At 51.9% G+C, this 14551-nt stretch overlaps 1 protein-coding gene across 1 annotated transcript; it reads left to right on the forward strand.

Annotated features, from left to right (window-relative positions):
• The first annotated feature begins 2167 nt into the window (after positions 1-2167).
• On the forward strand, positions 2168-14042 carry mapk1 (mitogen-activated protein kinase 1). The gene is made up of 8 exons (XM_024258056.2): positions 2168-2546; positions 10435-10617; positions 12829-13018; positions 13089-13205; positions 13289-13403; positions 13473-13604; positions 13700-13809; positions 13881-14042. The coding sequence occupies exons 1-8, from the start codon at positions 2401-2403 to the stop codon at positions 13995-13997; spliced, it is 1110 nt and encodes a 369-aa protein (XP_024113824.1). The 5' UTR covers positions 2168-2400; the 3' UTR covers positions 13998-14042.
• The last annotated feature ends 509 nt before the right edge of the window (positions 14043-14551 follow it).

Genomic DNA, 14551 nt, shown 5'->3' on the forward strand with positions numbered 1-14551 from the left:
AACGACGTCATTTAGAAAAGAGCCGGAGGATTTCTGACCACGTGATCAAAACGAAACCTAAAAACTCGTGTATATTGTACGCCGGCGTAACCTATTCTCAATCATTGCGTATCATATGCACGCAAAAAGCGTGTTTGGCGTATATTATACACGGTATTTCAGAGTGTGAAGTCGTGGAATATGTACGGATTTTACTGCGAGTGTGTTGCAGCCATTCTCCCGAGCCGCCGTTATTGAAGCTGTTTACATCCGCGGTCTCGTGGTCGAGGCGTGGAAAGAGGCAGACGGTTGCAATAAACTCACTCCTGATTGGCGACAGTACTTCCTGTAGATTCCAAGACTCAGCTATGACTCAGACCAATCGCTGAAGATGGGTTGCGAATGGCGATATCCGTTTCAGGAAGTGACGGTGAAAGCGGCGGCCTACTTTCGCGAGGAGAGGAAGTAATGCATTTCCAATGGGGGACCTCATGGCTCGCTCAGTCCATTATTTTTACAGTCTATGGGAGGAGCACAAACAGAGCTGCTGCTGTCTCCCAGATGCTGCGCCCTGATTGGTTGTTTGTCCTGTCAATCAATCTCCTCCTGTCACGTCTCCAGTAGGAATACGTTCATTTAGCCAGAGTTTGATCCTGGATCAGTGAGTTATATAAGCTAGAGTCGCTATGCTAGCTTGTGTGCACAGTTGGACGCCATATTGGATAGGGCGAATAGGATCCCTGTTTACTGCTGTGCTACAATCACACAAACAGATCCGGAAAAACCAGAATGTGAATTTTCACCAGTGAATTATTTCTGTCATCGGATAAAGGAGAACTTTTAGAAAATATTTCAGGAAAATCCGAGTGAGTTTATAGTGAACGTTTAGGCTGATCTACTCAAAGTCAATGAGGCTCACAGTATTTCTAGGTGTTCTGGCAGGACCACCGATCTTCGTTTGATGGAGGATGGTTGTGGTATTTGGATGTGTTTGACCTCATATCGGACCAGACGACCTGCTGGTAATCAGATTACTAAGCAAAGGAAAAGAAACTGATCAGGATTGGCTACCATCTAGGAGTATGTTTGTAGATTTAAATAACACCTCAACCATGCATCAGCCATGGTTATATATCATATATGATGATGTATTTATTTACAGAAAAGTTTGAAATGTCGTTTATCTGTTGATTTAATGAATACCGCGGTCTGGGTCTGATTTTATGATCATGAGATTTTTCCTTTTACACTCAGACCAAAATGAAACTTTTTCTGATCCTTTTCCCGTCTCTGCTGAGCGGTGTCTCACTGTTTAGTGACCTTTCCAATATGGCGTCGCTCTTTATGTATCTTAGACAATGGTAACAGGCTAGCATAGCGTCTCCAGCCTTCCCAAGTCAATGGTGAACATGTTCATGTCTGTCTGAGAAATGACAGTGTAGCGAGTTTTACCGCCTCAAATGTGTTTGTGGATTTCAGCTTTAGTGAGACTTTTATGGAACTCCAACGACCACAGAGGGAACACTGTGGACTTTCAGGTTCTGCAGAAATCAGGATTCACCCCTTCAAAATAAAAGTGGGACATCTGTCAGCTAAAAGTGAAAAATCGGGGCTAGACGCCACATAAAAAGGAAAGTAAATGTAAATCCTGCAACAGCAGTTCTTAATCAAAAACATCAAATTCTAACACAATTAAGAAGCTAGCATAATTTTTTTATCACATCTAACTAAAAATATTAGGAGACGAAACTCACCAGCACAGACTAGGTTGGGTTAATGAATCGATTAATCTGTCTGAATCAATTTAATCTTAACAGATTAATAATCGATACCCGGCCCAAGTACAGACCACCATATGGTGAGGGGGTGTGTCACACTAAACATCTTACCTGTGCAACAGGTAACAACGTGGAACTAAATGTAATAAAATAACTGGAAAATTGACCTAAATATATATATTATGTATTAACTAAAAATAAAAATCAGTGGTAAATGAAAATGTCAGTGTAAAGTTTCCAGAATGTTCATAAATAAATAAACTCTACATTAGCACATCGGATCCACCGACGGGTTCATGTTGACTTCACTCAAATGATTCCCGGGGCGCCGGGGAGGGAGCCCCCCGGAGAACCCCGCAGCGCCCCTGAACGCCACACACACCAGAAAAAAGGGAAAGCTGGGTCACGTGGTCGCCATCATTTCCTGCAGCAGCCCCCTGAACGCGCTGCTCGCTCCCGCGCGTACAGCTCAGCAGCCGTGTGCTCGCTCTCGAACGCACGTTAACGGAAAGGCAAGCGGTCCTCCAGGAAGGCGCCCCCCCGTCCCGCCGCTCCTCTCCGCAGACCCGTCCACGGAGCCGAACCTTCCGGACCGAGTCCGCGCCGCTTCCGCCCCAGAGCCCCCGAAGCGCCGCTCCTCATCATGGCGACAGCTGCGGCGTCGGCCCCCGCCGGCTGCGGCCCCAGCCCCGGCGCGGGCACGGAGCTGGTCCGCGGGCAGGCCTTCGACGTGGGGCCCCGGTACAGCAGCCTGTCCTACATCGGGGAGGGCGCGTACGGGATGGTGTGGTGAGTCCGGCGCGAGCGAGCCAGCGCGCGCGCGCGTGCGTTTTCTCCCCTACTGGCGCGCGCGTGTACCGCGAAATCACGGCTGCGGGGTGCACGCGCGTGGCGTGGATTGACGGGAAAACTTGAGCGGAAAGTCCGGATCCAGGAAAAGCGGCTTTTCAGAATAAGAGCCGTCTGAGGAATGACTTCATTCATCCGCGCGCTGCCGTTACACCCCCACCCCCCCGCGCGTGTTCGGTGCTCGGACCTGGACGGTGTTGCATAACGGGGGAGTGGGAGTCTCTCTGCAGCCGGGTTCTGGTTCTGGTTCTGCAGCTCCTCTCGGCTTCTTCTGAGTTTTTGTCACTTTATGATTTTGAAACCTGAACTCCTCCTGACAGGAAGATGAACTCTGTTAGATCATCATGGAGGTTTTATCTCTAAATGCAGGAGCTGTCAGGGTCTGTGACGTCATCAGAACTTGCCTAACACACTCCAAATCCCACAATGCACCACCACAGTGAAGACCCTCCTGGTGAGAGTCCTTAGATGAAGAGGGGTCATCGGACTGTCGTCATCTTCATTCCATCCTGATGCAGAACTTCACACCTTCAGAACTCGCCGTTGGTGCGTCTGCCAAAGTTCCAGCCATTGGCTGAGCTTTTAAGGCGAAACCAGGTGGAACGTTGGCCAATCAGGACTCGGATAATCCTCTGAGTAGAGCTGAGAGAGAAAACAGAAAGATGTGAACATTTTGACATGGGGGGGATTCACTAGAACTGCAGAAATGAAGGAATAGCCCCTCCCTGCTGGTGCAGTGTGAGTGTGTGACTGTAGCTTCAGTTTGATCTGTTTGTGTTTGAAGACAGAACAGATCAAATCTCTGACGGGTTCCGGTAAACGTTGGCTGGAGAACCGCGGCTGCGTCTGCTCGTTTCAGTTCAGGTACGGAATCAAACGACTGGATCAGAACCCACGTCTGTTTTCTGGAGGACAGAACAGATGTTTCCTTATTTGGAGGTCAGGAGGACATGATCAGAACTGTTGAACCGGGTCGTCTGAAGAACTTCTGTCCTGATGGACCGCAGGAGTCTTAGCGGAACCACAACCTGTAAACGAGTTTTATGGATGACACCGGAGACCTGCGGATCAGAACCTGCGGATCAGAACCTGCAGGTGAAATTGTTTTATTTGAACAGAAACGCAGAAGATCAATCCAGCCAAAGATCATCTACGATGACAGACATCACACTCATCGATTACTTTAGTGGTGATCAAACTCAGGGGAAATTGTCTTAATGTTGTCGTTTGAAAAGAAGACTAACGGCATTCTGGGAATGAAAACTATATTTAGAACGAGCTACTTTTATGTTATATTTGTAGAAAACGACTATTATCTCAAAATAATCAGTTTGAAGTCATCTTGAGAAAACAAAGATGGTGGACATACAGAGCTGGAAGACAAAGTCGTCATCATTCACCTCTTATCTGCTAACCATGTTTATTTCCTATTGTCTTCACGTCTTGTTCTTGTTCATTTCTGCTGTGACCCGTTTTCCTGCTGTACAGAACCGGACCAGAGTTCTCTCTACAGAGGGACGGGTAAAAACGAGCTCCTCCATCGCAGCGTGATTGATATTCACTCTTGATCCAGCAGATCCTACGGATCACTTAGTGGATCTGAGCACAGATGGGACAAACTGGAGGTAAGCAGATTCAGGTGGGCTGTCTGAGAGCACCAAGACCAGAACAAACCCAAACCGCTCCATGTGGAGTTCTGTTGGGTTAGGAGAAACAGAAGGTTTTCCTTCAGGTTCTGATCCCAGAGAAATCCTCAGTCAGAGGAAAACGCCGATTCAGACGGATCCTCTCGGGGACGAACGATAAACCTGAATCTGAAACAGAAACCTGCTGGAGAAAGAAAAGGACCCTTCAAGAACCGGGCCTGAGTTCTGGACATCGGTATCACAGCAGCCGCTAGAGGATAGGATGGCTGGATGATGTCATACGTTGATGATGTCAGACATGGACAGCGCTGCTTTCGGTCATTCTGAAAGGGAAACCTCCTGGACCAAAGGTGGGAGGAGTCTATGGGGAGTTCCAGGGAGATCCGGACCCTCAGAGGTCCGCGGGTCAGGCAGGCAGAACCGCCTCTGACCTTCACTCTGGAGTTCTGAAACTTCTCTTTCTGTCAGCTTCTGCCTGCAGCTCACCGCTTCCTTCTCGTGGTTGTTGCTCATCGTGTGGGGTTGGTGCTTCCTGTGTGGGGGGGCTGCTTTCTTTTAACCCTGCAGCTGCAAACGGAGCCGCTGCTGCAGCCGCTGCTGCAGCCCCTGCAGCCGCTGCTGCAGCCGCTGCTGCAGCCATTGCATCCCCTGCAGCCGCTGCATCCTCTTCTGCAGCTTCTGCAGCCCCTGCAGCCGCTGCTGCATCCCCTGCAGCCGCTGCATCCTCCCGTCTCTGTTTTGGACGTTACTGTTTGTCTGTTAGCATTTGCATGTGTGATGAGGCGTTCAGGCGAACAGCTGCGGGTTCCAGGAACGGCGTGCTGCGGCGGGCGTCCTGCCGGTCTGGAATGTGTTCATCCATTTCCTGGGATGCGTCTGGGCACGAGCAGAAGGAGAGCCTGACGTTCAGTAACTGCTCGCCGTCCAGCTGCTGCGTGGAGGTTCAGCGATGGTTCTGATCCAGTTGATAATCTGATGATCAGATAACAGGGAAGGAAACGCGACCGACTCGCCGTCCTCTTTGCATCGAAGCCTCTGAAACGTATTTGAGCAGTCGGCCTCCGGCGTCATCGTCCTGAAACCTGCGGTCGAGTCGGTCGTGTTAGCGATGCAGGAAGTGTCGGAGTGAATCTGAAACCGTTTCCATCGGAGGCCTGGAAACGGTGAAGTCGGTGTGTTATGTTTGTGGACGTCACGGAAACGCAGCTCCGTCTGGAGTCAGACCATGACGAGGAGACGGACGTTCTTCAGGCTGAAGCACTTCCTGCTGCTGCAGCAACACTTCCTGTTGAGTTTCAGTTTGCAGGTCTAAACCAGTGAAGAACGTCTGATCTTCCTCCACGTCTGCACTGCCGTCTGCAGCGCAGACGATCAAATCGAAACTTTCTGAAGATCTTATCGTCTCTGCAGGTTGAGGCGCAAATGTCTGCAGCCGCGTCTGCAAGAGTTTCTGCAGCCGGGTCTGCGAGAGTTTCTGCAGCCGGGTCTGCGAGAGTTTCTGCAGCCGCGTCTGCGACAGTTTCTGCAGCCGCGTCTGACAGAGTTTCTGCAGCTGGGTCTGCGAGAGTTTCTGCAGCCGGGTCTGCGACAGTTTCTGCAGCCGCGTCTGCGACAGTTTCTGCAGCCGCGTCTGCGACAGTTTCTGCAGCCGCGTCTGCAACAGTTAGCTCCTACGTTAGCAAAGCTAGCAGTACGACCTGAGCGTTGCCATGGTTACGGAGGAGACCACAAGGTCACAGGAAGTGTGAAAGGAATGTCATCAACCGTGTCAGTCCAGGCAAGAGTGGAACATGCAGACCAGGATCTGTGAAGGTGGTCCTTTCAAAATAAGAGATTATTCCCAGTTATCCCGTTTTAACAAAGCAGATCCATGAGCAGATTAGGAACCATCCAAAGACTTCTGACCCTAAATCTGGGAGAGTAGGATTCTACATGAACGTTTGTCACAGTAAAACATTTGTTCTGAGCAGCCCCTTTCAGAATAAGAGTTATTTTGCTAAGCACCTTTCAGATTAAAACAGTTTTTTAAGCAGTGCCTTTCAGAATAAAAGAGTCGTTCTGATCAGTGTTTTTCAGAATAAAGTCTTTCTGCTCCAGAATCCGAGTCGTTCACTGTAAACATTTTTTGTGTCGGTGTTGGAAGGCGTGAAGACATTTCTGTGTCGGGGTGACGGTGTTTGTTGTTTGTTTGTAAACAGGTTTGTTTGCCTCCGTCACAAACCCAGATGAAACTGTTTCTGACCCGTTCTGATCAGAGCTTCCCTTCTTCTCTTTTGTTCACACTCGGTTCTGCCATCTGAGCTGTGCTCTTGAAATGCCACTGTGGCGCCCGTCGCCATGGAAACCCCTCTGCCTCTGACATCAGCACCACCGCTTCACAGCCAATCAGAGCGCGGCGCTGCGGTCTGTTGTGCAATTCAGAAGGAGATGTCATTTGTGTAATTTGGTGTCTTTTGCCATTGGCTTCTGGTTAAACAAGCATAGAAGAGGCTCGTGCACGCTCGTGCACGCTCGTGCACACGGCCGCATTGATGCTGATGGGGTTCCGCTCGTGCATCAATGCAGCCGTTTGAGACGGAGGCTGTGATTCGCTGACGGCTGTCTGAGGCTGGAGCGCCACTCGGGCTGATCCTGCTGTCATGCAGATGTGATGCAGATTTTGATGTCATGCGGATCTGATCCTCAGGATCCGACCGATCAGATCCTGAGGATCAGACCGATCTGATCCTGAAGATCAGACTCTGAGGATCAGACCCTGAGGATCAGACTCTGAGGATCAGACCCTTAGGATCAGACCCTGAGGATCAGACCCTGAGGATCAGACTCTGAGGATCAGACCCTGAGGATCAGAGCGTCTCGGTCTGATCTGAAGCTCCTCCCCCTCCAGCTTTCAGCAGAACTAACCTCACCGTTCGAAGCAGAAACAGTCTTCGTCGTGTGTTTAGTGTCATGAAGAACATAAACTCGTCTGTGGAGACGTTTGACGTTTCTTCAGATGAAAAGCATTACTTCCTGTTTTCAAAGTAAAAGCCTTTCTGTCTTTCCTGTCTTGGCGTTCGGACAGTTTTGTCAGAACCGGCTGAGGTTCTGAGAAGCTTTAGCACCATCGTCTGAAACACGGAGATGCTGAAGCTCCTGATCCAGGAGCAGATCAGAAAGACGGACCAGCAGAACCAGAACCGGGTTTCCTGGACCTTTAACTGCAGCTCCAGTTCACCAACATTTAAACCGTTTTTGTGATCTGCTGCAGAAACTGAAAATGATGGAACGATCGAACTCTGGAAAACTGACACTCCGGATGTTTCCTCACGGAAAGCCAGAGGATCGGGAAAAGCAAGTTGGAACCCCATCGTTTTCCTGCTCCAAACCGTCTTCTGCTGCTTCCTGTTTGCAAATCAAGCGAGACAGGTGGGCGCCATCGTGGTCAGCGTGCTGCGTTCAGGAGCAGCACGGAAACAGATTTCTGCTGAAGTGGAATGGAGGAATATGATATAAACCCGGACGCCCGTTTCTCCAACATTTAGTGAATGCATCGTTCCAGCAGGATGTAGTGGCTCCTCCCCTGAAGGTAAAGATTGACAGGTCAGAGGCGTGTCTAACAAACACCATCAGGAAACCCTCTGCATCCTTCCTCCTCCTCCTCTTCATCACAAAGCTGATCTCATGATTCCTGATCCTGAAGATTACAGATTAAAGAAATCCTCCTGAAGACTGACAGCCGTGGACTGAAGGATCGGACCCGAGGGTTCTGATTTGACCGAGCTGAAAAGCTGGAGGTCCTAGGAGGTGGAGGCAGACGGGATTCCCGTCCGGTCCGGTCCGGTTCCTTCAGACGGTTGAAGGTGCTGAAGAAACCGTTAGCTGGAGACTCAAAAACATGGTGATCTGCTGCAGAGTTCTGGTTCTGAGGTCCGTCATGTGGACCACTGGGAGACGTCATGGGGGGTCGCGGGCTGGCGCCGCCGGCCCGTTTCCTGCTGACGTTCTGAGCTTCTTCAGGTCTCTGTAGCTCGCTTCCCCTGGCCCCGCCTCCTCCAGGTTGTCATGGTTACCGAGTAGTTGCATAACTGCTGCTGTGGAGAAAGGCCTCGTCTTCCGTCGCCATAGAGACGACCCCCCTCCCCCTTACACACGTGCAGCGTTCCTTCACTGAGCATGCTCACAGCCACGCTGCAGGACAGGAAGAGATTCCGGCTCTGGGATGGGGGTGACGGCGAGGAATGCCGCTTCTGGAGGGAAAAGGTTTACCGTTTGATGCCCGAGGATTTGAAACGGCGGGAAGAGAAGAGTAAATCACAGGAGAAGGAGAGAGTGAAAACACAAACTTCAGCTTTTGGCTTCAGCTCCAGTTCCTCCAGAGACTCTGATACTGTGGAGATCAGATCCTGGAGATCAGACCCGGAAGATCAGATCCTGGAGATTAGATCCTGGAGATCAGATCCTGAGGATCACACCCTGGAGGTCAGATCCTGAGGATCAGATCCTGGAGATCTGAGAAATGGGAAAATGCCAAGTTTCACCAGATATTATTTACAATCTAAGTTTAAACGGATGATAAGAAAACTCGGATGACCCAGCATTCGAGTAGTACTTGAACGCGTGGATGTGAAAAGTCTCATGTTGGAATCCGAGTGTAACTTGGGGTCCGTGATTTGTGTGTAATTAGTTTCAAGATGTTACACGCACGTGTAAGTAGTATTTTGTATTTTTTTAATTTAGTAATTTTTTCACTTATGCACAAAACATGAGTTACAAATCAAGGAAATTGCACCCACAAATCGGAGTGAGCCTATATTATCTCCATATCAGATCCTAAGGATCAGACTCTGGAGATCAGATCCTGAGGATCAGATCCTGAGGACCTTATCGTGTAGACTTCATCAAATGTTGGATTTCTGTACCGTCTTAAAATGACCCAAGAAAGAAACAATACGAATGCAGAAAACTTCTGTCTTCTTTCAATAAAACTTTATTGTCCTGCTTCTCCGTGAACGGTTCCAGGCGGCGTTCCTCCTGCTCTGAAGGTTTCAGGTCTCCTGCTGCCTCCTTTCTCCTTCTGAGGCTCCTCCTCCCTTTAATCTCAGATGATCAAACCCAAACCGTAACTCTATCAGAGGTCAGAGGTCAAGGCTAGCATCTCCTTGCTGCACAACAACACAGGCAGGTGGGGGAGGGGGGCAGAAACGTGTGGAATTACTCCGAAGTTTCCGCTGGAATTGTTCTTTGTCGTCCACATTTGCATCAAACCACATTCAGCTCAGAACAGGGACACTAAATATGAAAATGTGGAACGCTGCAGAGAAAGGGCCAAACGTGTCTTTGTGCTCGCCGCCGCTGCTGTCGCCAGACGGCCCGGTCGGTCCGTGGTGGACGTTTGATGCAAAAAACATAATTATTTACAAGAATTCATTGTAACAGAAATTTGTCAAAGTGGCTCCTCGCAGACACACAATCTTTGTTTGTCCAGCAGACTCCTGACCAGACGGAGCTTCCTGATGGATCAGGCGGGTTCTGGTTCTGAATGTTTAAACCTGATGGTAGGAATTCTGACACGTTCAGGTTTTGATGGAGGATTTTGAGGTTCTGAAGGTTCAGTCAGATATTCTGTTGGTGTTTTTCGGTGATGTCCTCAAACGCGGCGTGCCGAGATGACCAAACCTTCTGTGAGGAGAGCCGATGGTTCTGCTGCTCTCGGTCGTCATGACGACCAGCAGACGCCGTCCTCCACAGAACATGTTGTCCTGTGGAGGACGGCGCCGGCTGCTCCGCCTCCTGCCGGTTTTAAATTCTGCATCCCAGATCCAGGATTCCACTCCCACACGGTCCTCCAGACTCCTGCGCCGCGGCGAGGGCGGCCGGTGCTGCTTCCATCTCAGCCCGCACCGCCGTCGCCATAGCAACTCCTCTTACTCGGAGGCTGCGTGTGGGCGTTCTTCAGACGGCTCTTTTGTTTGATGCTCAGAAATAACCTGATGGAGAAGCTGCAGAACGCCTCCCAGAAACCTTTGCTGGTTCGAATCCCGGCCGCACGCTCTCGTGAGGTCATCAGCCGCAGCCCGCTGGATTCTGAGGAACCAATCAGAAGCCTCTGACTCCCGTTGTCCCGAACCGCCCCGCGTCACTGCAGTCTCTGACGGTTCCTGGATGTTCTCGGGTTCTAACGCCTGTTTTCCGCTCCACAGCTCGGCGTACGACCGCGACAACAAGATCCGCGTGGCCATCAAGAAGATCAGCCCCTTCGAGCACCAGACCTACTGCCAGCGCACGCTCCGGGAGATCAAGATCCTGCTGCGCTTCAAGCACGAGAACATCATCGGCATAAACGACATCATCCGCGCGCCCACCATCGAGCAGATGAAGGACGTGTATCCTCATGGGGGAGGAGCCTAGGGGAGGAACTTAGGGGGAGGAGCCTCAGGGGGAGGAGCCTCGGGCAGGAACTTAGGGGGAGGAGCCTATGTGAGGAACTTAGTGGGAGGAGCCTATGTGAGGAACTTAGGGGGAGGAGCCTCGGGCAGGAACTTATTGGGAGGAGCCTATGTGAGGAACTTAGTGGGAGGAGCCTCGGGGAGGAACTTAGGGGGAGGAGCCTCAGGGGAGGAACGTAGGGGGAGGAGCCTCGGGGAGGAGCCTATGTGAGGAACTTAGTGGGAGGAGCCTCAGGGGAGGAACTTAGGGGGAGGAGCCTATGTGAGGAACTTAGTGGGAGGAGCCTTGGGCAGGAACTTAGTGGGAGGAGCCTCAGGGGAGGAACTTAGGGGGAGGAGCCTCAGGGGAGGAACTTAGGGGGAGGAGCCTCAGGGGAGACACTGGCACACATGTCTGACCCTCTTCACCTTATCGTGTAGATTGACCTGCTGAGCGACGGGTGTTTGAATGTCTGAGGGTCAATCCTTCACTTTAGATCCAAAAAGTTCAGGGCAGCAGAACCGTCAGACCCAGTAGAACGCAGCAGAACCGTCAGACCCGGTAGAACGCAGCAGAACCGTCAGACCCAGTAGAACGCAGCAGAACCGTCAGACCCAGTAGAACGCAGCAGAATCGTCTGACCCGGTAGAACGCAGCAGAACCGTCAGACCCGGTAGAACGTTTTCATGAATGTTTGCGTTGGAAAGGATCCACCGGCTATAGGATCCATAAACGTCTTTAACGCAGAACATTTTTCAGAGACGCGCCGTTTGATAACGTCTGTTCTTTATTTAGTGGCGGCTCACATCGGAACCATCGACTGTATCAGAGAACTGGACTGAGTGAGTGTGATGTCATCCATAGAAAATGACCGTTACGTTTTTTTATGTCGCCATGTTGGAGCCAGACTTCAGTGAGCAGTGATTGGTCCGAGTAGGTCTGAGTCATTGTTTCTATGGCAACCACTCTGACCGCCTACTTTCATTGAGGCATCTGATTGGTCAGTTTATAACTTGATCTACAGCAAACATAATAAATAAATAAAGATGATCAGTCAGATGTCAAAGTATCAGATCCAGAATGTTGATTCTGACCAACAGAATCACTGAATTATTTCTACATAGACGTCTGTGGGATTTTGGCTCCTTGGAAGCACGTCCTGTTTGGAATACCTGGGGGCGGAGTCACTCAGTCCAGTTCTCTGTATAGAGTCAGTGGAAGCAGAGGCTGCTCTGTTTGGTGACCGTTCTTGCAGAGCTCGTCCAGCATGTGGCGCTCTGTCCCCTGATGGGACCAATCAGCTCCGGTTGTGGTGGAACCGGGTCACCAGCGCGGTGTCTGACAGACGCCTGTAGTCCTATTGACCATCATGAGATGTTACCGATGTGTGGAGCGCTGCTGATCAGAAGAGGTTCATGGGAAATAGTCCGTTCTGGTGTCTTCAGCATCATGATGATGTGCTGAATGTTCCGTTTGATTCAGCGGTCCGTTCGTTTGTCGGACCGGACCTCTGGATGTGGTCGGTATCGGTACCCCGACCCTAGTCTGGTCCGCATCTGGAACCAGAACCAATCCGTGTCCAGTACTGGGTTAAAGTCAGGGTTAGGATACCGGTGCAGTCCACGTCCCGGTTCTGGACCGGTACCGATTTGTGGCCTGGAGGTTTGGGAGCCTCGATTTAACAGCCGGCACGTCAAAAAGAGACGTGGGGCGTCCTCCACCAAACGTCCACATGTGAAGAGTTGGGATCAGAACCAGTTGGACTCTTGAGTGAAAACTGCTTTAGAACCGACACCAGGACCTGCTGCCAGTGAACGCACCGCCTGCAGTTCAGACTCCAGGTGCTGATCCGATCCTTAAATCAAACCAGAACACAGCGGAAACACACAAATGTCTTTGACTCATGTCGTCTATCGGTGTCTGTCTGCCCCTTCTGCCCCCCGGGGGGTATCAGCACAAATACTCCACACCGGTCTCCATACAACCACAGGTTTCCACTCTTCAGGTTCGTGTTCTGGTTCTGGACCGTCTGGTTAAACTCAGACGTTTTCTGGTCGTGTCCGTCCCCTGACTTCATGTAGGCGTAACGCGCCTGAGCGTGTCACTAATGTAGGCGGAGTGTGCAGCCGTACCTGCTGTTGGAGGCGGAGCTCCTTAACCCTGACCAGATACATCGTCCAGGACCTGATGGAGACGGACCTGTACAAGCTCCTGAAGACCCAGCACCTGAGCAACGACCACATCTGCTACTTCCTCTACCAGATCCTGCGAGGCCTCAAGTACATCCACTCTGCCAACGTGCTGCACCGCGACCTGAAGCCCTCCAACCTGCTGCTCAACACCACCTGCGATCTGAAGGTACCGCCCCCAGACGGACCCGACCTGGTTCTGCTGTCCCCTTTACCGCCGGGCCGTCTTCTGTCTGCAGATCTGTGACTTCGGTCTGGCTCGAGTGGCGGATCCCGACCACGATCACACCGGCTTCCTCACGGAGTACGTGGCCACGCGCTGGTACCGCGCCCCGGAGATCATGCTCAACTCCAAGGTGACCTTTGTTCAGAAGTTTGAGCGCGAGGGCGCGGACGCCGCGGTCTGTATTTCTGTCGGTGACGGAGCCGCTCCTTTCAGGGCTACACCAAGTCCATCGACATCTGGTCGGTGGGTTGCATCCTGGCGGAGATGCTGTCCAACCGGCCCATCTTCCCGGGGAAGCACTACCTGGACCAGCTCAACCACATTTTGGGTAAGACTCGCTGTCGGCTGCCAGGCGCCGCAGACCCCGCTGTGACTAACCGTCCCGCTGCGCCCGCAGGGATCCTGGGCTCGCCGTCTCAGGAGGACCTGAACTGCATCATCAACATCAAGGCCAGGAACTACCTGCTGTCGCTGCCGCTGCGCTGCAAGGTGCCGTGGAACCGCCTCTTCCCCAACGCCGACCCCAAAGGTCAGAGACGCCGTTCTGCCGGGCCGCTGCAGGCCGAGCCGCCATTTAACTGCTGCAGTGTGGTGGGGGGGTCACCGTCTGTGTCTGTGCTGCAGCTCTGGACCTGCTGGACAAGATGCTGACCTTTAACCCTCACAAGAGGATCGAGGTGGAGCAGGCCCTGGCTCACCCCTACCTGGAGCAATACTACGACCCCACAGACGAGGTGAGACGCCGCTGGGGGTTGGGGGGGCTCTGGACTGGAGAACGTTGGTCTGCATCTGCCTGTGTTTGCAGCCCGTCGCCGAGGCGCCGTTCAAGTTCGACATGGAGCTGGACGACCTACCCAAAGAGACGCTGAAGGAGTACATCTTTGAGGAGACGGCCCGCTTCCAGCCGGGCTTCCGGTCCTAACGGTCCTCAGGTGAGTGGTAACGGCCCTCAGGTGAGCGGTAACGGCCCTCGGGTGCGCCCTGACGGCCCTCGGGTGCGCCCTGACGGCCCCGGGTGCGCCGTAACGGCCCTCGGGTGCGCCCTAACGGCCCTCGGGTGCGCCCTGACGGCCCTCGGGTGCGCCGTAAAGACCCTCAGGTGCACCCTGACGGCCCTCGGGTGCGCCCTGACGGCCCTCTGGTGCGCCCTGACGGCCCTCGGGTGCGCCGTAAAGACCCTCAGGTGCGCCCTCCTCCTCACAGAGGCCTCCTGCCGACTCGGCTCCGCAGCAGCCGCTAAACTATCTGGAACAGACGCTGCCGTGTAGCTCAGAAACTCTTCCTACTTGTGGTTCAAAGGAGTCTGCGACTTTAGCCTGGATTTGTTTGTATTTTCATTCTAAAACATGTTGATTAGTTTTATTCTTGTTGTAAAATTACAACCAAAACTTTCATTTTATGTTGTAAAAACAGTTTGTTAAACATTTCTGGGGTTTCCACAGCAAAATGAATCCCATTTTTTCAGACAGAATTTTC

The sequence above is a fragment of the Oryzias melastigma genome, linkage group LG9, assembly GCF_002922805.2.
Source record: "Oryzias melastigma strain HK-1 linkage group LG9, ASM292280v2, whole genome shotgun sequence".
Taxonomy (NCBI): Eukaryota; Metazoa; Chordata; class Actinopteri; order Beloniformes; family Adrianichthyidae; genus Oryzias; species Oryzias melastigma.

Bases quoted from the DNA above. Each gene is read 5' to 3' on its own strand.
- mapk1 (XM_024258056.2), top strand. From the start codon at position 2,401: ATGGCGACAGCTGCGGCGTCGGCCCCCGCCGGCTGCGGCCCCAGCCCC. The intron at 2,547-10,434 runs GTGAGTCCGGCG...TCCGCTCCACAG, and splicing joins GGCGCGTACGGGATGGTGTG to CTCGGCGTACGACCGCGACA. The intron at 13,605-13,699 runs GTCAGAGACGCC...TCTGTGCTGCAG, and splicing joins CCCCAACGCCGACCCCAAAG to CTCTGGACCTGCTGGACAAG.